This window comes from Cervus elaphus, chromosome X (genome assembly GCF_910594005.1).
Source record: "Cervus elaphus chromosome X, mCerEla1.1, whole genome shotgun sequence".
In the NCBI taxonomy this organism is placed as follows: Eukaryota; Metazoa; Chordata; class Mammalia; order Artiodactyla; family Cervidae; genus Cervus; species Cervus elaphus.
Genome location: NC_057848.1, coordinates 109,725,872 through 109,750,797, shown reverse-complemented (window position 1 = coordinate 109,750,797; position 24,926 = coordinate 109,725,872). Strand labels below are relative to the sequence as shown.

The 24,926-nt window shown below is 45.2% G+C and overlaps 1 protein-coding gene across 7 annotated transcripts; it reads right to left on the bottom strand.

Moving 5' to 3' along the window:
• Positions 1-12,483: 12,483 nt before the first annotated feature.
• Positions 12,484-17,872, bottom strand: CITED1 (Cbp/p300 interacting transactivator with Glu/Asp rich carboxy-terminal domain 1). Of its 7 annotated transcripts, none has more exons than XM_043897542.1 (4): positions 17,554-17,647; positions 17,195-17,213; positions 13,646-13,770; positions 12,484-13,087 (listed from the first exon to the last, which is right to left on the bottom strand). In XM_043897542.1, exons 3-4 carry the CDS (start codon positions 13,703-13,705, stop codon positions 12,560-12,562), a joined length of 588 nt encoding a protein of 195 aa, XP_043753477.1. In that variant the 5' UTR covers positions 13,706-13,770; positions 17,195-17,213; positions 17,554-17,647; the 3' UTR covers positions 12,484-12,559. The 7 variants fall into 7 exon arrangements, with proteins under 7 accessions (XP_043753477.1, XP_043753476.1, XP_043753473.1 ...); XM_043897541.1 differs by having other exon boundaries at positions 17,560-17,647; XM_043897538.1 differs by lacking the exons at positions 17,195-17,213; positions 17,554-17,647 and adding an exon at positions 17,726-17,872.
• Positions 17,873-24,926: the final 7,054 nt, after the last annotated feature.

The following is a 24,926-nucleotide window of genomic DNA, read 5'->3' as shown; positions in this document are numbered from 1 at the left end:
GAATGCCATGATCTTTGTTTCTTGAATGTTGAGTTTTAAACCAGCTTTTTTACTCTCCTCTTTCACTTTCATCAAGAGGCTCTTTAGTTCTTCTTTGCTTTCTGCCATAAGTGTGGTGTCATCTGCATATCTAAGGTTATTGATATTTCTCCCAGCAATCTTGATTCCAGCTTGTGCTTCATGAAGCCTGGCATTTTGCATGATGGACTCTGCATATAAGTTAAATAAGCAAGGTGACAATATACAGCCTTGATGTACTTCTTTACCAGTTAGGAACCAGTCCACTGTTCCTTGTCCAGTTCTAACTGTTGCTTCTTGACCTGCATACAGACTTCTCAGAAGGCAGGTCAGGTGGTCTGGTATTCCCATCTCTTGAAGAATTTTCCACAGTATTTTGTGATTCACACAGTCAAAGGCTTTAGTGTAGTCAATGAAGCAAAAGTAAATGTTTTCCTGAAATTCTCTTGCTTTTTCTATGATCCAACGGATGTTGGTAATTTGATCTCTGGTTCCTCTGCCTTTTCCAAATCCAGCTTGAACATTTGGAAGTTCACGATTCACGTATTACTGAAGCCTAGCTTGGAGATTTTTGAGCATTACTTTGCTAGTGTGTGAGATGAGTGCAATTTTGCAGTAGTTTGAACATTCTTTGGCATTGCCTTTCTTTGGGATTGGAATGAAAACTGACCTTTTCCAGTTCTGTGGCCACTGCTGAGTTTTCCAAATTTGCTGACATAGTGAGTGCAGCACTTTAACAGCACCATCTTTTAGGATTTGAAATAACTCAACTGGAATTCCATCACCTCCTCTAGTTTTGTTCGTAGTGATGCTTACAAGGCCCACTTGACTTTGCACTCCAGGATGTCTGACTCTAGGTGAGTGATCACACCATCGTGGTTATTTGGATCATGAAGATCTTTTTTGTATAGTTCTTCTGTGTATTCTTGCCATGTCTTCTTAATTACTTCTGCTTCTGTTAGGTCCAGTCCATATCCTTTCTGTGTTTATTGTGCCCATCTTTGCATGAAATGTTTTCTTGGTGTCTCTAATTTTCTTGAAGAAATCTCTAGATTGCTAGGAGAAATATCAATAGCCTCAGATATGCAGATGACACCACCCTTACCGTAGAAAGCAAAGAGGAACTAAAGAGCCTCTTTTTTTGTTTGTTTGTTTGTTTTTCCCCTTTATTTATTTATTTTTTCAGTGGGTTTTGTCATACATTGATATGAATCAGCCATAGATTTACACATATTCCCCATCCCGATCCCCCCTCCCACCTCCCTCTCTACCCGATTTCAGCAGATGAATGGATAAGGAAGCTGTGGTACATATACACCATGGAATATTACTTGGCCATTAAAAAGAATTCATTTGAACCAGTTCTAATGAGATGGATGAAACTGGAGCCCATTATACAGAGTGAAGTAAGCCAGAAAGATAAAGAACATTACAGCATACTAACACATATATATGGAATTTAGAAAGATGGTAAAGACAACCCTATATGCAAAACAGAAAAAGAGACACAGAAGTACAGAACAGACTTTTGAACTCTGTGGGAGAAGGTGAGGGTGGGATGTTTCGAAAGAACAGCATGTATATTATCTATGGCGAAACAGATCACCAGCCCAGGTTGGATGCATGAGACAAGAGCTTGGGGCTGGTGCACTGGGAAGACCTAAAGAGCCTCTTGATGAAGGTGAAAGAGGAGAGTGAAAAAGCCGGCTTAAAACTCAACATTCAAAAAAACATCCAGTCCCATCACTTGATGGCAAATAGATGGGGAAACAATGGAAACAGTGGCAGACATTATTTTCTTGGGCTCTAAAATCATTGCAGATGGTGACTGCAGCCATGAAATTAAAAGGCGCTTGCTCTTTGGAAGAAAAGCTATGAGAAACCGAGGGAGCATTTTAAACAGCAGAGACATTGCTTTGCCAACAAAGGTCCATCTAGTCAAAGCTATTGTTTTTCCAGCAATCATGTATGGATGTGAGAGTTGGACTATAAAGAAAGCTGAGCACCGAAGAATTGATGCTTTTGAACTGTTGTGTTGGAGTCCCTTGGACTGCAAGGAGTTCAAATTAGTGAACCTAAAGGAAATCAACTCTGAATATTCATTGGAAGGACTGATGCTGAAGCTAAAGCTCCAATACTTTGGTCACCTGATGTGAAGAGCTGACTCATTAGAAAAGACCCTGATGCTGGGAAAGATTGAAGGCAGGAGAAGGGGACGACAGAGGATGAGATGGTTGGATGGCATCACGGACTCAAAGAATGTGAGTTTCAGCAAGTTCTGGGAGATGGTGAAGGAGAGGGAAGCCTGGCATGCTGCAGTCCATTATGTTGCAAAGAGCTGTACATGACTGAGTGACTGAACAACAGTAACAACTTTTCAGCATAAAGATTCTGTCCAGGTTTCGTACATAAGTAGATGTATATTTAGTGATTGTAAATGATACTATCAAGTCCTAAATTTCAGCTGGCATGTGTTTATTGTTTGTATGTAAAAATGTATTTGCCTTTTGTGTGTTGATAGTGTATCTTTTGGAGAAGGAAATGGCAACCAACTCCAGTGTTCTTGCCTGGAGAATCCCAGGGATGGGGGAGCCTGGTGGGCTGCTGTCTATGGGGTCGCACAGAGTCGGACACGACTGAAGTGACTTAGCAGCAGCAGCAGCAGTGTATCTTTTAAACTTGTTGAGCTCACTTATTAGTTCTAGGAGTTTTTTCTGTAAATTGCTTGGGATTTTCTACATAGCTAGTCATGTCACTTGCGAATAGGGAAAGATTTTTTCTTCCTTCCTTTTTTTTTTTCTTTCTTTTCTTTTTTCTATCTGTATGCTTTTTATTTATTTTTTCTTATCTGCATTTGACTTCCAGTGCTATGTTGAATAAAAACAATGAGTGTGTATTCTTGTCTTGTTCCCTATCTTAGAGAGAAAGCATTTAGTTTTTCTACATTAAGTGTAAGGCTAGGTGTACGGTTGTTTTTTTTTTTAATGCTGTTTATGAGTTAGAGAAAATTCCCTTCTATTCCCAGTGTTCTGAAAGTTTAGTTTCTGCTTTTAAATAATGACTTGGTGTTGGATTTTTCAGTTACTGTTTTGCATTAACTGATATGGTCATATATTTTTTCTTCTTTAGTTTGCTGATATGGTAAATTACATTGATTGAGTTTTGAATGATGAATCAACCTTACCTATCTAGAATAAGTTTCACTTGGTCATGGCATATTATATTTATATATTATTAAATTGAATTTGTTAAATTTTTGTTTAAAATTTTAAGTTCAGGAGAGATATTGGTCTGCAGTTTTCTTCTTGTGTGTGTTGTCCTTGTCTGGTTTTGGGGATCAAGGTAATACTTAAGAGGTATTTCCTCTTATTTTCTGGAGGACATTGTATAAAATTGGTATTAACGTTTCTTGGAATATTTAATAAACTTGTCCAGTGGAAAAAATCTTGGCCTAGAGATTTATTTTCTAGGAGCTCTTTAATTAATCACATGCAATTGCATTAGTGGTTATAGGACTATTAAGATTATCTATTTTATCTTGGTTGAGTTTTGGTAGCTTTAGGTTTTGAGGAATTAGTCCTTTTCTTCTACATTGAATTCATGAGCATGAAGTTGTTCATAGTATTCCCTTACTATCCCTTTAATAGCTTCAGAGATTAATAATTTATGTTTTCTCTCTTTTCATTGATGTCAGTCTTACTAGAAGTTTGTCAGTTTTATTGATTTTTTTCCCCTGAAGAACTAGCTTTTTGTTTCATTGATTTTCTCTATTGTTTTTGTTTTCAGTTTCACTGATTTCTGTTCTTATCTTTATTATTGCCTTTTTATTTTGCTTAGTTTGGGTTTATTTTGTTCTAACTTTTCTTGGTTCTTGAGGTAGGAATTTAGCACATTGGTTTGAAACCTTTTCTCTTTTTCTAATGGAGGCATTTAGTGTTATAAGTTTCCCTCTTGACTTTAGCTATGCTCCACAAATTTTGATATATTATATTCTCATTTTTATTCAGCTCAGTAAGTTTTTTTTTAAAGTTTTCCTTCAAGACTTCCTTTTTGATCCATAGATTATTTAGAAGTATGTTGTTTAGTTTCTATGTATTTGGCGATTTTCCTATTATCTTTATCATATTTTCTAGATTGATTTTATTACAGCCAGAGAACATACTCTGTATTATTTCAGTTCTTTCACATTTAATAAGTTTTGTTTTATGATCCGGTTATGGCCTATCTTGGTCAATACTCCATGAGTATTTGAAAATAATATATATTCCTCTGTTGTTGGGTGAAGAGTTCTATAAATGTCAGTTAGATCCTCTTGGTCAGTAGTGTAGTCAAGTTCTATATCTTTGCTGAACTCGTCTAGTTGTTCTGTCAGTTGCTGAGTGTGTTAAATTCTACAACTCTTGTTTCAGATCTGTCTCTTGCCTTGTAGAGCTCTTAGTTTTTGCTTTAGGTATTTTGAAGCTTTGTTGTCAGTGCATACACGTGTAGGATTGTTATGTCTTCTTGGTGGATTAATCCTTTTAACATTATGTAGAGTCTCTCTTTGTCCCTAGTAATTTTCTTTGCCCTGAAGTCTACTTTATATGATATTAGTATAGCCCCTTCTGCTTTCAAAAAATTATATTGGAACTTCCCTGGTCCAGTGGTCCAGTGGTTAGGACTCCATGCTCTCACTGCTGAGGACGTTCAATCTCTGGTTGGGCAGCTAAGATCTCACAAGATGGGTGGCCAAAAATAATTAATAATAATTAACATTTGCATCATGTATCTTTTTTTTTATCCTTTTACTTTCAACCTACTTATGTTGCTTTGTCTCTTGTAGACAGTGTATAGTTGGGTTGTGGGGTTGTGTGGTTTTTTTTTTTTCCACTCTACTTATCTGTTTCTTTTAATTGGTATAGTTAGTCTACTTACATTTAAATGATTATTGATATGTCAAGGCTTAAGTCAGATGTTTGTTTTCTGTTTCTCACTCTTTTGTTTATTCAAGTAACTTATTTGTTAATTTGAAGTTTAGCTGACTTATAATATCTTTTGTTTTTCCTTGCATCCCTGTGAGTTACTTGAACATATTTTACAGTTCCATCTGAATTTACTTATAATGATTCTGAATATATATATTGCTTTGTATAGTTTTCTTAGTACTTGCTCTAAATAGTGTCATAAACACATATAACTTATCATGCTGCTGCTGCTGCTGCTAAGGCGCTTCAGTTGTGTCCGACTCTGTGCGACCCCAAAGACAGCAGCCCACCAGGCTCCCCCATCCCTGGGATTCTCCAGGCAAGAACACTGGAGTGGTAACTTATCATAGCTTACTGGTATTTAAGTGAGTTCAGCTTGACTAAGTTCTCTTGATCTGTCTTCAAGGTCACTAATTCTATCCTCTATTTCTTTCCACTCCATTATTGAGTCTATCCAGTGAGTCTTTTTCCTTCAGTTATTTTTCTTTCATTCTATAATTTCCACTTAATTCTTTTTTAATAACTTGTATTTCTTTGTTGAGACTTTCAATTTTTATTTATTTCAAATAAATTTGTAATTACTCATTGAAACTTTTCTATGACAGCTTCTTTAAAACCTTGTCAGGTAATTCCAACATCTCATTCATCTTGGTATTGTTGTCACTTGATTGTCTTTTCTCATTAAAATTGTGGTTTTCCTGACTCTTGCCAGGAAATGAGTGATTTTCTATTGTATCCTGGAAATTTTGGTTATGTTAGGAGACCCCTGATCCCATTTCAATCTTTTATTTTAGTAGGAAGTTACCCTATTTAGGTTTAGTATGTATGTTCTGGTCTACTTCTGTGGGTTGTAGTTCCAGTGACAGTTTAGTTTTACACACCCTTTCAATGCTGTTTTTGTCTGCTTCATTCTTCTGTTGTCCATGGGGCTCATTCTCCATCCTTGCTGGTGCTGTCTGCAACAATTCATTTTTGCTGGGTGATCTTCCGGGGGAAGAGGAAGTTGCTGAAGTCACTGTATCTGGGTCTCCTTTTGCCACTGTGGAGGGTAGGAAGTGTAAGGTAGGAAGATTTAGGGATGCTGCTACCAAAGGCAAAGCAGGCTTCCTGTTGGCTTTTCGGTTCTGGAGTGGGGACTGAGACAGCCCAGAACTTTGCTGCTGCAAGCAGGTCAGACCATCCACTGGAGCTCTGGTTGTGGAGCAGAGTTAGGTCCTCCCACTAGGTCTTTGTTGGGCTTCTCATTTCCCATTTTGTGTGTGTGTGTGTGTGTGTGTGTATAGCTGTTGGCTTGGGGTTGCCAGCCTCTTTGGCACCTAGTTAGGGGTCTATGAAAGATTAAAAAGAAAACAGGAAACTCACTATGTCATTCCTCAAGTCCTGAAGTTCCTAGCCTGCTTTCCTGCTTCAAAAGTCCTTTCATCATTGACTGTAGAATAGTTTCTAGGGTCTGTAGTTCTGTTTGAAGAAGAGGAACACAGAAAGGTAAGACTGCATCATCTTGCTCTGGAACCAGAAGTCCCCTAGTGTAGCTTTAAAATACATTTCTTTTAGTATGAGTGGATTTGAACATCTTTTGGTAAGTTTTAAAGTCATTTTAATTTTTTCCCATATTTCATGGTGATATTATTTGCTATTATTTGCTCATTTTTATGTTGAATTGGTGGTTTTTGATGCTTTGATTTGTAAGAGTTTTCATTTTCATTATGAGTTGCAGATATTTTCTCAGGTTTATTGTTTACCTTTTGATTTACCTTTTAATGTTTCTTTTTTTTTTTTTGCCATGCACTTTTTTTTTTTTTTTTTACAATGTAGGGTTTTGTGTCATTCTTGGAAAAGTCTCTTCATATCAAATTTTCTTTTTAAATCCCTTCATATTTTCATCTAGTATTTTTATGGTTTCATTTTTTAGTTTTAAATCTTTGGTCTATCTGGAATTCATTGTGGTGTTAAGTATGAGATAGTGTATCCAGTTGTCCCAAAGAATTTATTGACTGTTTTCTCATTTTCTCTCTACTTTGAAACACTAACTTAAAAATTGTGGTAAGAAACACAGAAAGATTGACCATCTTAACCCTCCCCCTTTTTTGGCTGCACCATGCAACTTGTGGGATATACTTCCCTTAGCTCCCAGGACTGAATCTTGGTCCACAGCAGCGAAAATGCTAAGTCTAGACCACCAGGGAATTTCCATCTTAACCATTTTTAAGTGTGCAGATCAGTAGTGTTATTACAATGTTGTGCAACATATTTCTAGAACATTTTTTATCTTAATGAAAGTGAAGCTCTATACTCATTGAACAACAACTCCCCATTGAAATGCTACTTTTCATCATAGACTAATTTCCTGTCTGTTACTTTTTTGTTTGGATCATTATAACAGCTTTCTAGCATCATCATAATTTCAATCTGTCATGTACCTTTCATTTTCCTCATGCATGCTTTGACCACAACACTCCTTTATTCAAAACCTTCAGAAGCCTCTTGGATACTGCAGTTGAAATTAAGTTCCCCATTTGCAGCAACATGGATGGACCTAGAATTTACTATACTAAGTGAAGTAAGTCAAAAAGATAAAGACAAATATCATATGGTATCACTTATATGTGAAATCTGAAAAAAAATGATGCAAATGAACTTATTTACAAAACAGAAACAGACCCACAGACTGTTGAAAACAAACATGATTAACAAAGGGGAAAGAGGGGCAGGAATAAATTCAGTTCAGTTCAATTCAGTTGCTCAGTCATGTCCGACTCTTTGGGACCCCATGAATCGCAGCACACCAGGCCTCCCTGTCCATCACCAACCTCGGAGTTTACTCAAACTCATGCCCATCGAGTCGGTGATGCCATCCAGCCATCTCATCCTCTCCTCCCCTTCTCCTCCTGACCCCAATCCCTCCAAGCATCAAAGTCTTTTCCAATGAGTAAACTCTTCGCATGAGGTGGCCAAAGTATTGGAGTTTCAGCTTCAGCATCAGTCCTTCCAATGAACACCCAGGACTGATCTCCTTTAGGATGGACTGGTTGGATCTCCTTGCAGTCCAAGGGAGTCTCAAGAGTCTTCTCCAGCACCACAGTTCAAAAGCATCAATTTTTCAGCGCTCAGCTTTCTTCACAGTCCAACTCTCACATCTATACATGACCACTGGAAAAGCCATAGCCTTGACCAGACGGACCTTTGTTGGCAAAGTAATGTCTCTGCTTTTTAATATGCTATCTAGGTTTGTCATAACTTTCCTTCCAAGGAGTAAGCGTCTTTTAATTTCATGGCTGCAGTCACCATCTACAGTGATTTTGGAGCCCCAAAAAATAAAGTCTGACACTGTTTCCACTGTCTCCCCATCTATTTCCCACGAGGTGATGGGACCAGATGCCATAAATTAGGAGTTTTGGATTAACATATACACACTACTATGTGTAAAATTGATAACCAACAAAAACCTACAATATGGCACAGAAATTCTACTCAGTATCTTGTAATAACCTTATAGAGGAAAAGAATCTGAAATATATATTACTGAATTACTTTGCTGTACAACTGAAATTAACAGATTATGTCAATTATATTTCAATAAAAATTTTAAAAAAGAAATTAAGTCTCTCATTATACTCTTTCATAGCACCTATACCTTTTCTTGTGTCACTTCTCATAATTCATGGTTTTAATGATCTGCAAAATTATTTGACTGTTGTTGATCTCCTTGCTAAACTTCAAGCAAGGGCAATGAGTTCATTGCCTATTCCCCAATGTTTTGTGTGTGTCTGGTACACAGTAGGTGCTCAGTCCATGTTTATAGAATGACATTTCCCTCACCTGTGGAATAGTAGAAATGACTACAAGGTCTGATTCCAACTTACCTTCTCTCAGTCCTCTGCCCTTCAAGGAAGTCAAGCTGATGAACTTTACTGAAAAGGCCATGGGCTTCCTAACATTTGGTTCTGGTTTACACCATGTTCTGATTTTATCTTTTAATTTGAGCTCTAATTGTCCCTTGAGAAATCTGTATGCAGGTTAAAAAGCAACAGTTAGAACTGGACATGGAACAACAGACTGGTTCCAAATTGGGAAAGGAGTACATCAAAGCTGTATATTGTCACTCTGTTTATTTAACTTATTTGCAGAGTCCATCATGAGAAATGCAGGACTGGATGAAGCACAAGCTGGAAACAAGATTGCTGGGAGAAATAGCAATAGCCTCTGATATGTAGATGACACCACACTTCTGGCAGAAAGCAAAGAAGAACTAAAGAGCCTCTTGATGAAAGTGAAAGAGGAGAGTGAAAAAGTTGGCTTAAAACTCAGCATTCAGAAAACTAAGATCATGGCATCTGGTCCCATCAGTTCATAGCAAATAGATGGGGAAACAATGAAAACAGTGACAGACTTTATTTTTGGGGTCTCCAAAGTCATTGCAGATGGTGACTACAGCCATGAAATTAAAAGACGATTGCTCCTTGGAAGAAAAGTTATGGCCAACCTAGACAACATATTAAAAGGCAGAGACATTACTTTGCCAACAAAGGTTCATCTACTCAAAGCTATGGTTTTTCCAGTAGTCATATATGGATGTGAAAGTTGGACTATAAAGAAAGCTGAGTGCTGAAGAATTGATGCTTTTGAACTGTGGTGTTGGAGAAGACTTTTGAGAGTCCCTTGGACAGCAAGGAGATCCAACCAGTCCATCCTAAAGGAAATCAGTCCTGAATATTCATTGGAAGGACTGATGCTGAAGCTCCAATACTTTGGTCACCTGATGCAAAGAACTGACTCATTGGAAAAGACCCTGATGCTGGGAAAGATTGAAGGTGGAAGGAGAAGGGGACAACAGAGGATGAGATGGTTGGATGGCATCACCAACTCAATGGACATGAGTTTGAGTAAGCTCTGGGAGTTGGTGATGGACAGGGAAGCCTGGTGTGCTGTAGTCCATGGGGTTGCAAAGAGTCGGACATGACTGAGCAACTGAACTGAACTGAACGAATTGTTCCTTGTGCCTGGAGGCCATGCCCTCCCCTTACTCCCCTACCAGAATTGATGCCTTATGGAAATACAGTTCACCCTTTGAGGCCATGCCCGCCTCTGCCACTGGACTGTAAGTTCATTGAGAATAGGAACAGAATCGCCCTTATTTGTCCCCAGGGAGCAGCTCAGCTCCTGGACTCTAGGAGGCACTCTTGCTTACGCATCCCCATCTGCTCCCAGGCTACAAGCTCCTTGTGGGTAGGCAATATTGCTTTACTGTGTGCATCTGGGAGCCTCGTTTTCTAGCCCCCAGGGCATGGCCCAGGGTGAGACCTTGTGTTGGCTCTGGAATCTCCTGGAGAGAGAGATGAATGTGCCTGGTCTTGTTGTGAGAGGCCTAAACATGAAATGGCAGGGCAGGGGCAGTCTTCCCTGCCCTCCCCCGACTGTACTCTTTGATGTCCCCTCCCCCACCCGCATGGACAGAGGAGCCTGGTGGGATATGGTCCATAGGGTTGCAAAGAGTTGGACATGACTGAAGCAACTTAGTGCACACACACACACATTCCATCATGCCCCTTCTCCAGCAATAAACAATTACCACCCCACACCCTCATCCTGCCCCCTACCCTGACTCCTAGGACCCCATGTTTCCCTGTTCACAGCCTTAAATGAATCCAGCCATCCACCTTCAGCAGGATCATTCTAAAAATCAAAGTTGGTTAAGTCTTTGCTTTCTTACAAATTTCCAGAGAGACTCAACAAACCACAGGGATGGTGGTACCAAGGGGAAAGTTACACTCCCAGCTTGGCCTAGAAGGTCCTTTGAGCCCTGCCTGCTCACACACCTGCTCTGGCCCTGTGACCCTGCTTGCTGAACTCTTGTTTTGTAGCATGTGCAGCTACATAACTGCACATAAGTGCATGTTTCATAAACATGCACTTACATAACAGCTTTTCCCCTCACTCATTTTTTTCTTGGTTGACTCTGGCCTTGTTTTTAAACCCAAGTGTTTCTGTGGGTAAAGTCTCTGTGTAAAGACATAGAGCAAGGCCATCGAAGATACACCACAAACAGATAAGCAGTTGCTACCTCTGTGGAGGGCAAGAGGCAAACAGGATTGAGGGAGAGAGCTGGTCAAAGGGTATTTTGGCCTTATCTATAGAGTTTCTACTTTTCACAAAGAGATTGGATCATGTATTTATTACTTGTGAGATATAAAAACAAACAAATGAACTAGTTCAATACTAGGAAGCCTTCCCCAGACTTCCCAGGCAGATGAAGCTGTTTCCTGTTCTGGGATCGAATAGGACGCTCCCCTGTGTTATAGGAAATACTGTTTTATGTAATTTGTTGATGCCTTTCTCCATCTAGATGGGGGACCCCTTCAAAGGTACTAACTTTAACTTATGCTCCTAGTGCTTAGCAGAGTGCCTGACCCAGAGCAGTTGCTCAGGGAATGCTGAATCCAATGCCTTGCTTCTCTTGGTGGGCTCCTTCGAAAGCACTTGCTAAGGGATGGGCCCCATGCTAGTCCTAAAAAGCTGATTAGTTTTCACAGTGTCCATGGAAGAATGTCTCCGGGAGGCTGAAATGTGGGTAGAGGAGTCTCTAGATTCTTGTATTGTGTCAATAAGAGGACAGGGCTGGATTGCACACCAGCGCCACAGCCCGCCCTCCCCTCCCCCACAGCTCAAGGCTGGGATTCAGTTCAATGCTCCAGTTTTGTCACTTGGAATTCTTCTAAAGCCACTGCCTCCTCAGCAGTTAACCTAAGGGCAACAGATATATCCTCAAAGGTTGACCTTATTGAGCCCAGCCCTGATCTGTGTCTCTAAGATGGTGAAGCCAGCCCACAGAAACAAGCTGTCCCCATACAGTGTGGGCCAGGGAGGCGAGAATTAGGGAACATTTAGACCTGCTCAGAGTGTCCCAGGCATGGAAGTGGGAGTTGTGCAACTGTCTGAGGGACTTCAAGTCATCTAGAATCTCAGTTTAATGGTCTGTAGCTTTTGCAATTTTCAAGAGAAATCTGAGCTCCCAGGTCATATGCTCCTTCTTGGGTCATACCTACTGCCTTGGGCAAAAAGGCAAAGGAGTGACCTTAATGCATCAACTGGATGGGGGTTAGAGAGTGAGTGGGGTGGCTCTTGAGTTGGTGAAGCATGTGCCATGTGGCTAGGGCAACCTTTTAGACTTGGATGTACAAGGTGAGGAGGCTGTAGAAGTGTCTGGATCAGTCTTTTTTCCAAGAATGATCCCAACCAGCCCCTGTCATCAACCTTGAAAAGGACAGTGTTCCTGTGGCCTTGGGGCACTGAGACTAGGTACTTGGGCTCCTGAAGTAGGAATTCAGTGAGTAGCATCCCCCACCACACCCCCAGCCTCCCAGTCTTTCCCTTTCCTCCCATCCACCCACCCTCCCAGCTATCCACTGACAACCTCATCATGGGTCTCATAATTGTTAAAAGAACATTGGACCGTGCCACACCCATTTAGACCTCAATGAAGAACACCTCCAGTAGGCCCGTCTCTTTGTAAGTAACTTTTATTTTTATTTACAACAGAATTGGTGGCTTTATTCCTCCATCTTTAGGAACAATTGGCATCAGCTGCCAGATGGAAAGTCTGCCGTGAAGTCAAACTCATTCTGCCCCAGCCACAGCTCCGGAAGCTCATTGGCCCGGTCCAGTCCCAGTTCCACCACCAGTGACATCAGCACCTCTTCATCCACAGGGTCTGAATCGATGATGGCAGGGCTCTGGGCACCAGCAGAAGGAGAGAGTGATCCCGCCCCTCCCGCCTGAGCCCCGAAGCCCCAGTTTGGCAGGGGCTCTGCCTCTCCGGGTTGGCCCGGAGTGGCAGCGGCCATCCCGTGGTACTGGCTATTTAGTTTCTGCAGCTGCATACTGGCCAGCAGGTGAGGGGCGGGGTGCAGGTTGAAGGGTGGGGGTTTAGTGGGAGGGGTAGCAGTAGGAGAACTTATTGGAGATGGAGATCCCGAGGAACTAGTGGGAGCCCCACTGGCCTTGGTTCCATTCGAGGCTACCCCAGGGTAGTGCAGGATGGCCACCGCTTTGCGATCTTTCACCCCCAGGTTAGAGTAGGCCAGAGAGTTCATCTCTGGGTTGGCATTCTAGAAGACAGAGAAAGGCACAGCATAGTACCCCTGCTCTACATTTTGTTCTTCACCATTCATCAGGCCTCAAAAGTGTTTCATCGGGGGGGAGGTAGCAAGCAGGCCCCCTAGAAAGGTAGGCTCCTTTCCTAGTTCAAGTTGGGCTCAAGTATTCTTTTGCCACTCTGGCTCCAAGCACTGTGTTCAGGTCTAAGTCTTCATGCTGGATACCCACCATCCTAAAGGAGTTCACTGCTTTCATCTCCTCTCAACTCTACTTTCAGCTCACCATTCTACGAAAGGGGTCTCATTTTTCCCTTCTTCTCAGTCTGGCTTTAATCCATTGAGACAATGGAGTGATTCTGCTTCTCTCTCTGCCATCTTTCAATACCCCTAGTGGGCTCCAAGTGACCAGATTTTGGAAGAAGCCATTTTCATTCTCCCCCGAGAAAGCTCTGCTGTCTCAAGTCTACTAAAGGACACCAGACACCACAGCCAGGAGGGCCTACCACGTGGCCCCAGACCACATCAACTTTCCCACTCCAGTGCCTCCATCTGTAAAATGGCAAAAGTTACCTCCTTCACAGGTGAGGTGCCACCCTTGACATCAAGTGCAGGCCTCGACATAGTTGGCATTTCAGAGTCTTGGCAGAAGTTGGATAAATTGGTGGGAGGTGATGCTGCCAACTGGAGCTGTTGTGCTGTATGTGAAGGAGAAGTGGTAATAAGGGCAAAGGCTTTATTGACCAAGAAAGTACTAGCAAAGCCTGAAGCTGGGCCATTCCACATAGCTACAAGGCAAGGATGGTGATGGGTTAGAGCTAAGACCAGAGACTACCTGAGCAGAGGATCTCTGCTGGAACTTTTGCCTGAGGTGGGATAGGTGCTTGATTTGGCCAGGTGCTGCCCGGACAGCCAGTTACCCACATCGCCAAGAGAGGACACACTTGACTGTTTCCCCATGCAAGTGATGTCAGTGCCACCAGTTCAGGGGGCACTCTTTCTGATTCCAAGGACAACAATGTCCCTGAGTATTAGCACACTGTCTCAACTGGCCACTGGCACTCAGGCCAGAGAGCTGTGATCTCCATTGGAACTGGGAGAAAGTGCGAAGAAGTCAGGGTGAGGACGACTAAAAAGCTGGCGGCTACCACCCAGAGAAAGAATAGGTCCCCAAAGCAAATATCATGAGGTCCAAAGTTCTGCCTTAGGCATGGTTTTGTGTGAGAGAACCGGGCTGATCACGGTAGTCTGGGGGTTCTGAAGCAGCCAGAGAGCAGCTAGGGATGTCTCAAGTTCCTCCACACTGCAAGTCCCCTCCAAGACAGCCCTGGTGGCACTTGGCTTTCCCAGGACACCTGCTCTGAGCCCAGCCACACTCATTTGTAGTGGCAGGTGGATATAATTCTTCCCAGAGGAAACTGAAGCACAGAGGTTCCATGGATTTCCCATCAGGTGGCAGTGGCTCTGGGAGTAGGATCTAGCACTCCTGTGCCCACATGCCTCATGTGACCACTGGCCAAGATATCATACCTAGAATGATTCAAATGGCTTCTGAAGAAATTATCCCCTAGGTCAAATGCCAAAGGAATAAGATAAGGGGATGAGGGAAAGGAATCTCCCCAAACCAGAAAATATTTTTTAAAAAAATCTCTAAAAACTCTTAAGTTATTTTCCAAGAAGCTTTTTTTAAAAGCCCCATATATTCTAGCCTTCATGATGAATTAGAGATGTAAAATTTTACATTTATAAATACCTCTTGGCCCAAAGAATCTTCAGGATCTTAAAGAGTCTCTAATCTTTCCAACAAGGCTAGAGTTCTCTGTGACACTTCCCTCCCCTTGGTGGTCATTAAGAATCTGCTCAGACACTTTTAGAAAGTGGCCACTTACTACCTCTCTCATCTTTGCACCACTTATTGGTAGGGGAGGGAGGCAAGAAAAATAGGAAAAGGAAGAAGGGGGAGAAACATGAGAAAACAATCAGTTGCTGGGCCCATCACCACTGCTTGATTGGAGACCTGTTTCTTCTGTGAGGCAACCCGAAAATATTTCAAGCCAGTGACCACAAGACAAGGAATCTAATTCATGTCGTCTTCAAGAGCCTTGCACCTTCAGTATCAAGCAATTTTCATGTCCTAAGAAAAATGTCTAGGTCGGGGGTGGCTGTCCGTCTTTTCTTGTTTCTATCCAGCTTTTCTTCTTTCTTTATGCTACCCGTTACCTGAACCATACATAAGGGGGGGGGGGGGGAAACACAGCAGCAAAAACAAAAGGAAACAGAAAGGGGGGTGGGGGGAGAAAGAAGAAAAACAGAGAGAGAGAACGAGAAAAAAAAGTATGTTCCTGGGGAAGACCATTTTACCACGTCTCCCCCTTCAGGCTGTTGCACTCCCTTAGGCAGGACGCTGTTTCCATTCAGATCTGTCGCCTCCCATCGCCGCCTTCCCCTCCACCAGCCCTGACCCTCGAGACCTGGGTCTATGCTCGGTAGGTGCTCAGTAAGTATTGTTGAATCCGTTTGAAGAGGCAACCGCATTTCGATCGGAATCCTTACCCTTGCTTCCCCGGCTTTCTGTCTCCCCTCAGCCACCCAGCCCATTCGAAGACAAAACTTGGCAGCGAGGAGACGTCCCAGCTCACTCTCCAAGCCGCGAGCTGACCACTGCGAAACGGCTGCGAGAGGCGGCTGGGCAACCCAGAGCAACAAGTGCCTCCTCGCCCGCCGGTGCCTCGCTGGCCCGGCCACCAATTCCCGGTCCCGCTGCCCGCTCTTCGTCACAGAGTTTCTCGTGGGCCAGAAGCCCCCTCCCGCCTAGATGGGGATGGGAAAGGGAGAGGAAGAAGAGATAGGGCGAGAGGCAGGTAGAGGGGGCCGCGTCTTTGACCTGTTGGGGGACCAAAAGTTAAAATGGCACCAACCGGATGGCTCCATCTCGATTGCTATTTTCTCACTCAGGAGAAATTTAAAAATCCAAACTACTGCGACTTGATTTGGATGCGATCTAACCAGGCTAGTCAATTTCACCACCTGAAAACTAAAGGCCCGTTGTTTGCGGACAGCTTGGCCGCCCTCCTCGCCACATCCCAGGTGGAGCCGCGGGAGCTGAGGGCGGCCGGGAGCATCCCTGCACTGTGGGGCGCGAGCACCCCGGCCACCAGGGCCCCGAGTGTCAGTTCCCCCGAGTGCCGTATCAGGAACGGATAGTGGAGACGGGATAGACTGGCGGGGTCTCGGCCTCGGTGGTGAGTTAGGGGCCCCGCAGTGCTGCCGCGCGCGGGGATGCACTCCGGCGGTGCGGGCTGCCGCCGCTCCCGCGCCTCCCCAACACTTGAGCGCCGGCTGAGCACCCGACGCGGCCGCGGGCTGAGCCTACCCCCGAGCCAAGTCGCCTGTGGTCAGTGCTATCACTCAGCTACGAGAAGAGTGAGAGAGGTTCGGTAACTTGCCCAAGGTCACAGCGCTAGAAAGTGGCGAGCCGGGATTCGCAGCCAGATCTGTCTTCCTCCAAGTCCTGAGCTCGCTGAGGCTGGGACTCCGTGAGCGGCCCAGCCCAGCCACTGGCATTTATAGGCAGAGGGGTGTGTGCGTGTGGGGGCGTGTGCGTGTGGGGGCGTGTGAGTGTGGGGGCGTGAGTGTGGGGGAGAGCATAGGTCGACTGGGCAGAAAAGGCAAGTTGCCCGAATTTGCTAACTTCCATCCCCCAATTCCGCTGAACTCGGCCCGAAAAGCCCCTCTCGCCTTCAGCCCCTGAAGGAAACCTGAGCTTTGTGCAGCCCTAGAGCCGGAGCGTCCAGATGCGGTCCGGGCGATTAGCAAAGTCGGTGGAAGCCAAGCTGGAGAAAGCGCGGGCGCGGGGAGAAAAGGTGCTGCTGTCTCCCGGGGAGAAGCGGGCGCTCGGCCCGGCTGGCCGGCAGACGGGCGCGCTGGTGAGCGAACCGGCACGCTGGCTGGAGGGCGGGCGGGTGGCGGCCCCTCCGCTCCCAGCAGAGCAGCTTCCAAACAGAAAATAAGTCCCCCAGAGCCCCACTGCCAGCCCGGCCCCCGCTCACTCCCCGCGCCCCCTCAGCTGGAGTCCCCGGCCCCGCCGCCCAGCCCAGCGCCCTGCCGGGCGGCCCGGCTTACCTCCGCGAAGCCGCCTGCCCTGGAGAGAGGGAAGCGCGGAGCCCGGTGAGCCGCGGGCGCAGCGGCGGAGCCCCCGGCCCCTAGCACGCACGCCGCCACCGCCGCCGCGAGCCGGTCGCGCTCAGTGCCACCCGACCCCGGGGCGCCTGGGAAAAGCCCGCACCGCCGCGCCGCGCCGCGCCGCCGCCGCACCGCACCGTGCCGCGCCAAGCAGCCCCAGCCAGCGCCCGTGCCCGCCCGCCTGCCCGCCCGCAGCTTCGGCGCCTGACTCCGGGGCGGTGGCGGCCACCGCGCTCCCTTCCCGGCGCGAGGGAACCGGCTCTCAAGCCCCCATTGCTGCCCGGAGAGCCCTGACGCACACGCACACGGCAGCAGACTGGCCTCGGCTAGGAATCCCAGGAAGGACAGACCCTTTCCCCCCCTTTTCTCTCTCCCCCCAATTTCCACGTCTTTATAACCGGCTCAGGGCATTATTAGCACATGTCCTGGCTCGTGGGCGAGTTGGTGGCAAAATCTGAACTGGATACTCACCCAAGGGCCAGAGCGGGTGCTGCGCCTTCTTCAGCCCTTTTATCCCCCTCGCCAGAAACTATCCCTCGCCGGCTGTCTGTGGGCGGGCAGCCGGGCGGAGCGAGCCTCCTCTCGGCAGCTCAGCGGTGCCCCTTCTGCAGCTATGCCGCTGGGACCATTTTATAGCGGCGGCTGGCGTGTGTGGCCCTTTAAAGGCGCTCGAGCTGGTGCAGTCACAGCGGATCGTGTGAAAGCGAAGGGCCGGCTGGGGAACGGAGTCCGAGCGGCCCCGTGGGTCCGCCGGCGCCGGGGACCGGTCACGGCTCCCGGGGTGCAGCTGGCGGGCCCAGGCGTGGTCGCCCCGAGCCCCGAGCCCCCGGCCGACGCCTGCGTTTCTAAAGCAGGAAGGGGCCCGGGCCCCGGGCACAATCTCTCCCCACCGCCCTGCATGGACTTGCCCAATAAATTCCACTTAGTAATTTCACTGAGGCGAGGGAGAGCTGTTAGTATCTGTTTTCTGACCTATATCTAGAGGGTGGTCAGAGCGGGCTTCAGGGGGTTTGAAAGGAGAGTTATGGGCTCAGGAAATGACCAGGGGGAAGGGGACACACACGGGACGGGGCCCAAGGGGCACAATTTGGGTTTTGTGCAGGGCTTTCTAGGAGCCTGTCTGCCTGCTTTGGGCTGCACCATCTCCCTGGTTGAAGGGCTGAGGCTGAGGGGTCCCTTTCCCCTTAAAGTCGCCAGATTCCAGACAGAGCTTCATGGAAGCTGGCCGGCAGCAGTGATTTATTTTCCTCGAAGATCTGAGCTGGGATCAGTTTCAAGGGATTCTCTCCTGTAGGCTGAAGGAGGCTGGCAGGTTGCTTCATGGCGATGGGTCAAGGATTGTGGGGCCAGGTACAGCTCACAAGGCACAGCCAAAAGGCCCAGAACAGATCACAAAGTAGGAAGAGCTTACCTGGGGGCTCGCAGGGATTCCTCTTGCCTTCCCAGTATGCCAGGTTACTTTATGATCATTATATAATCATTCCCAAGTAAAAAGAATAACATTTTCTATTAGGAGTACATTTTTCTTGGGTTGGGATGTTATCTTATAAATCTTTTCATTTAAGAGGTTCCAGTCTTCTCCTTCATTTTAGTTCGTGCTTCTCTTGCCTCTTACAGGAAGGCTACCAGGATTGTTACCCTTCTAACCGAACTACCCCCCCCCCCAGCTTTTTTGGCCCCTTTCAGCAACAACTACTCCATTTACAGTGTTTATAAAACATGCTCCTTTTTAAAAGTCCTGATGTTAAGAAAAAAGGGGGGAGGGAATGTCATGAAGTCGTTTTCACTATGTATGTGTTCTGTCTTCTTAATTGGATTTGAAGACCTAAAGGTCTTTTCCTTTCCTTTTCTTTCTTATTCTTTTTTTCTTCAGTACCCCAAAGTGCCCTGCATTTGCTCTTTGAACAAAGTTCTGTTTGTTGATGGACTGACCGGCTTACTGACGTAAAGATGGGGAGCAAACAGAGGGACAGATCAAGGCCCTTCTTTCGCGCTTGGAGGAAGCTGGGGCGAGTGCTCTGGACGCCAGGTAAACTCATTCCCCAGCCCCCAAAGCTACCTTGCCTGTCTCCCTTCCCCTTACCCTGAGTCAACTCAAACCCCAGTAACAACCGCATCCCACAAACCATCTTCTCACTTTCTCGCGTTGCACAAAGATCTTAGGTCGCGCCCAGCTTCCTTCTGATAAAAGGCGGCATCTGTCGGGACCCTAAAACCCTATGAAGTTTGCTTGTGAAATACACCCTCAGGCTATCTTGGTATTTGCCTGACGTAAGCGACCCCGGGCTTTCGAATTGTGTTTTGCTAATTTGGACCTCTGACCTACCCTTCACCTCAGCTCCTGCTCGGGAGCGAGTCTGGAAACCGCGGCAGCGTCTTCGCGGCAGGCTCCGGATCCGGGAGGTTCTGGATCCGCCCTCCATCTATTGGATGGCTCCCAGGTCAATTGTTAGAAAGAGGCATATGTTCATCTCGGCTTCTGGAGTGTCTCCGGAGCAGTTGCTCAACAGCCAGCCCCCTCCCCCATCCGGACCATTGAAGGGCAGAAAAAGGAGCGCCCTCCGCCACGTTTCTGCCTATGCCAGAAAGGGTCTCCCCACTGGTGACTTCCTGTCATCTCTGCTGTCTATCTCCTGGGGAGCAGGATAGAGAAGAGTTTCGAGCACTCAGCTTTGGAGCACAAAAGCCACCCCTTTCCTTTGGGGGTAGCTGGAAGGGGAGGTTAGTTGCAGAGGCCGGGAGAGAGCAAAGGAGACATTTGCATTTCTCTGCAAATATGCCCTGGATCACTGACTTCCCAGTCGTCTCCAGCCGAGCTCAGAGCTCTCCGCTGAACTCTTATCTTCAACTTGGCAACTAGACTGCGAGCTCGCATGCGGAGGAGAGGACAGGGATAATCACCCAGCAAGAACTTTCTGTGCGCCAGCATTGGACCTGGCCTGTTCCCATCCATTATCTCATTTAATTCCCACGCCCTGTGAGGTAGGGTTTACCAAAGGTGAGAAGGAGTCTCAGAGATTTGCCCAAGTTCACACAGCCAGGAGGCCAGGCATTTGAATCCAGGTTAAGCTAACTGCAGAATCCTCACCTTCACCCTTGCGCCTTGCTGTTTGGCAAGGTAAAGGGACATCTAAAATGTGGTCAAGAGTACAGGTTCAGGGGCCAGTCCACTTGGGTTTAAATCCCTGCTCTGCTATTTACTAACTCTGTAATGAAGACCAATAGCTTCATTCTTTTTTTTTTAAATTTTTTCCATTTATTTTTATTAGTTGGAGGCTAATTACTTTACAAGCTTCATTCTTCAGGCCTCAGTTTTCCTCATCTGTTAAATGGGGATTATAATGGTAGCAACTATGACGGCTCAGAGAAGGCAGTGGCACCCCACTCCAGTACTCTTGCCTGGAAAATCCCATGGACGGAGGAGCCTGGTAGGCTGCAGTCCATGGGCTCGCTAAGAGTCAGACACGACTGAGCAACTTCATTTTCACTTTTCACTTTCATGCATTGGAAAAGGAAATGGCCACCCACTCCAGTGTTCTTGCCTGGAGAATCCCAGGGACAGGGGAGCCTGGTGGGCTGCCGTCTATGGGGTCGCACAGTTGGACACGACTGAAGTGACTTAGCAGCAGCAGCAGTATGAGGGCTGTTGCAAGGATCAACGGAAAAGCTTAAGTTGATGCCTGCTATGTAGTAAGTTGTCCACAAATGCTGTACCTTCTGATTCTTTTCCTTTTGCCTCCTTGTCCTGCCACATCTTACATACTTCAGGTCTCCTAGTCCTGCCTCAGTTTACATACTTCAGGTCCAATAATACTTGATGACTGATTAATTTAAAAACCAGGCTGTGAGGGGATGAAGGAGGTCTATAAACACAGGCAGGGAAGAAGAGGAAAATGCAGATTTGTCTTCAGAATCCCATTTTCCAGAACCAAGGGCTATCTGAGCCTTATGACAGGAGTAAATTGAGGACCAATAAAAGATGATGACTTTTTACAGGACAGTCGGTATGCATAGAGTGGTCTCTAGAAACATATATTCAATAAGTGTGTAGAAAAGTTAAAAAGCACATGTTACCATGTAGCTTGCAGGATCTCAGTTCCTCGACCAAGGATGGAACCCGGGCCACAGCAGTGAAAGGCTGGACTCCTAACCACTAGGCAACCAGGGGACTCCCCAGAAAGCAAAAGTCTGTGTTCAAGAATGTTTTGAGCAGAATTGTTTGTGATAATGAAAAATGGAAAGCAATTTAAATGTCCATGGTGAGAAAGCATCCTTCAGTACCTTAACACTAAAAAAAAAATCCTGATTTCAAAAACTTTTATTCATGGGAAAATGTTCACAAAAATATTAAATAAAAAAACACTGGGTACAAAGTTGCATAAATATGATGCCAAGTTGCAAAGGGCATGAAGAGCAGAAAATTAAATACTCACTATGTTTCCAACCATGTATAAATATGGGCAATGAAGCAATGGTCAGGAAAACAACCAACAGTGTCAGTGGGGTGGTAGGATTCTGAGCTATTTTCCCCCCTCTTTTCTCTGTTCTGCAATATGTTTATATTATTCTTATAATTAAATATAAGTTTATAGTTAATGGACTGCATAAACAGTGTGCTTCTACTATTGTTAAAATTATTTGTGCATAGAAAAAATATTGGAAGAAAATATACCAAAATGAGGACTTCCCTGGAGGTCCAGTGGTTAAGATTCTGTGCTTCCAATGCAGGGGACATGGGTTTGATCCCTGTCTGGGGACTAAAATCCCATGCACTGCAGGGCAAGGCCCCCCAAAAAGTATCTAAAGGGAGAAAAAACTAGAAACAAAAACAAAATACCAAATTGTTAGCAGTGATTATAATTGAATGGTAGGATTATGCATGATATTTTTAAAATTTTTTTCTGCCATAAGATTATATTATTTTCTCCCATAACTTGAAAATCTTCATAATTTTAAAAGTGCATAATCAGTACAATCTCACTGGTGTTAAAAGTATGGCTGTAAATTGAAAAAAATGGGAAGGAAATATATTAAAATATTAAGTTTTTATATTAAGTGGTAAAGGATTATGGGTAATTTCTCCTTTTTTCTTGAGTTTTCTGTAATGTGATTTTATTGCTTTTATAATTAAAATAAAATAAATATGTACAAATGGCATAGGATCCGATTTTTGTTAAAAATGTATATATATATGTGTGTGTATGTGCAGGTGCATTAAGTAATAATAAAATACTCCAAAATGTGGTTGTCTCTGGGTGATGGGATTATGGGTGATTTATGTTTTCTCTCTCTTTCTTTGAAAACTATACTATACTGAAGTATAGTTAATTTACAGTGTGTTGGTTTCAGGCACACTGTTTTCTCTTTTATACACGATTTCATGATGTTTCAATTTTTTTACATCTCTCATGTATTATGTTTTAATTGTTAAAACTGTAAAAAAGAATTCAATACTGAAGTATTTGTGGGAAGAAAGAGCATGTCTGAGATTTGCTTTAAAATATTCCAGTGGGGATGGGAGAAAAGTGGGTGAGGATATAGAAAAAATAAGATAATTGTTGAAGAGGGTACATGGGCCTTCATTATAATGTTTACTTGTGATTATATTTGAAAAGTTCCACAAATACTGTTTAAAAAACATTCTCATATCCATTATTTTTTAAATCTTATGACAACCTTATGGGGTTGATTATCTCCATTTTGTAGAAAACTAAGATTTAAAGAGTTGAAGTCACTTGCCCTACATGTCACACAACTTGGAAGTGAGGGAGTGATCTTGACTTGGGGCTCCTCACTCCAAGCCCAGGGCTCCCCACCACATCTTAGTTGCTGCTGCTGCTTTTTTTTTTTTTTTGGCTGCACTGGATCTTTGTTGCTCCTCGTGGGCTTTCTCTAGTTGTGGAGAGCAGGGGCTACTCTCTAGTTGTGGTGTGAGGGCCTCTCATCGTGGTGGCTACTCTTGCTGTGGAGCATGGGCACTAGGGTGTGGGTTTCAGTAGTTGCAGAGTGTGGGTTCAGTGTGGTGCACCGGCTTAGTTGCTCTGTGGCACGTGGAATCTTCCTGGACCAGGGTTTGAACCTCTGTCCCCTGCATTGGGAGGTGGATTTTTAACCACTGGACCACCAGGGAAGTCCTGCTTCTTTTTAATAATTAAAAATAATTAACATTTCATCTGGTGATAAATGTCATAATTGTTCCCTACACAGAATTTGGACATAACAGAAAAGCACCAGGAGGAAAACAGCATAACCTACTGGCATCATAGTTAACCCTTTGATGTCTGGTCATGCAGACTTTATCCTGACTGCCTCTTACTCCAGAGGTAATGGGTGGAGCAAACACAGTACAAGCATTAAGAGTGCTGTTATTCCTAAGGGGCTAGTGAGTGAAGCTGCAGCTGTCTGGGGATCCATTTATGTGTGGAGGGCTCAAGAGATGGTGACTACTAGCCACCTCTTCCCATTCTTCCCTGTTGCCCCCTCCAGATACTGCAATCTGGACCACAGTTCTTCCTTATATTCTTCCTTCTACTGAAAGATCTCAAGAACTGCAAGTCTAATTGGGGAAAGTTGGGGTGGCCCTTCTTCCCTTACTTCATCTGGAGACCCTGCCCAGAAGCCCCCTTTGGGCTCCTGTGATTCTGCAACCACATAGAGTATGATTGTGCCTCCATTTCCCCATCTGGAAGATGCTAGTGAGAATAGCAGACTGGTTGGCCTCTGCCAGGGAGTGATGAGCTAATGTCTGTAGTGCTTTCCAGCCCCTCGGAGCAAGGTGCCGGAGCCTCCCTAGCGCCTTGCCTGCTGCTGCCAGCCTGAGTGAGCGCCTGGGCCTGGCTGCCCTGTGCTGAGGGAGCGGCCACATTCCTCTGCCCCAGGCCAGTGGGCTTGGACTGGCACTCACTTCTGCTCCTGTGTTAAAAAAAAAAAAAAGGTCGGGGGAGGATTTAAAAAAAGAGAGGATGAATAAGAAGAGCAGAATAAGGGAACAAGATTAGTTCTGGGGAAAAGGCCTTGAGAAACAGAACACTGAGAACAGAGCAGAGAGATAACAGGGCATCTTTGGGCACACGCCTATCAGCTTCGCGAAGACTGTAGCCTTGGTTTCCTGTTTACACAAGTGGATGGGGGAGCTTTGGAAAGGGCCAACAAATGAGGCCAGTTAAATTGATTCTCTACTTGATTTCCTGTTATTTATGGGAAATAAATGGGAAAAACGCAAATATATATGGGCTTCCCTGGTAGCTCAGATGGTAAAGAATCTGTCTGCAATGTAGAAGACCCTGGTTTGATTTCTGGGTAGGGAATATCCCCTGGAGGAGGGCATGACAACCCACTCCAGTATTCTTGCCTGGAGAATCCCCATGGATAGAGAAGCCAAGACTAAGCAAGAAAGCACAGCACAAGAAATATATACAAACAGCTTCGGCCACCCAGCCTCACATCCTTCATGGCTGTGCCCACTCCAGGCTTTGGAGATGTCATTCCAATACATGCCCCTTTGCTCTACTTCCTTCTGGGATTTAACTCTCTAGGAAGGCAGCACTATCATCCCCATATTAGAGAGAAGGGCATTGAAGCCCACAGAGGTGAAATAATAGGCCCAGATTGCAAAGCTAGTAAGTGGCAGAGCAGGGATGCACAGCCTGGTGGGACTCACTCCCCAAGTCAA

Bases quoted from the DNA above. Each gene is read 5' to 3' on its own strand.
- CITED1 (XM_043897538.1), bottom strand. From the start codon at position 13,705: ATGCCAACTATGTCGAGGCCTGCACTTGATGTCAAGGGTGGCACCTCA. The intron at 13,088-13,645 runs GTAACTTTTGCC...TCTGTCTTCTAG, and splicing joins GCACCTCACCTGTGAAGGAG to AATGCCAACCCAGAGATGAA.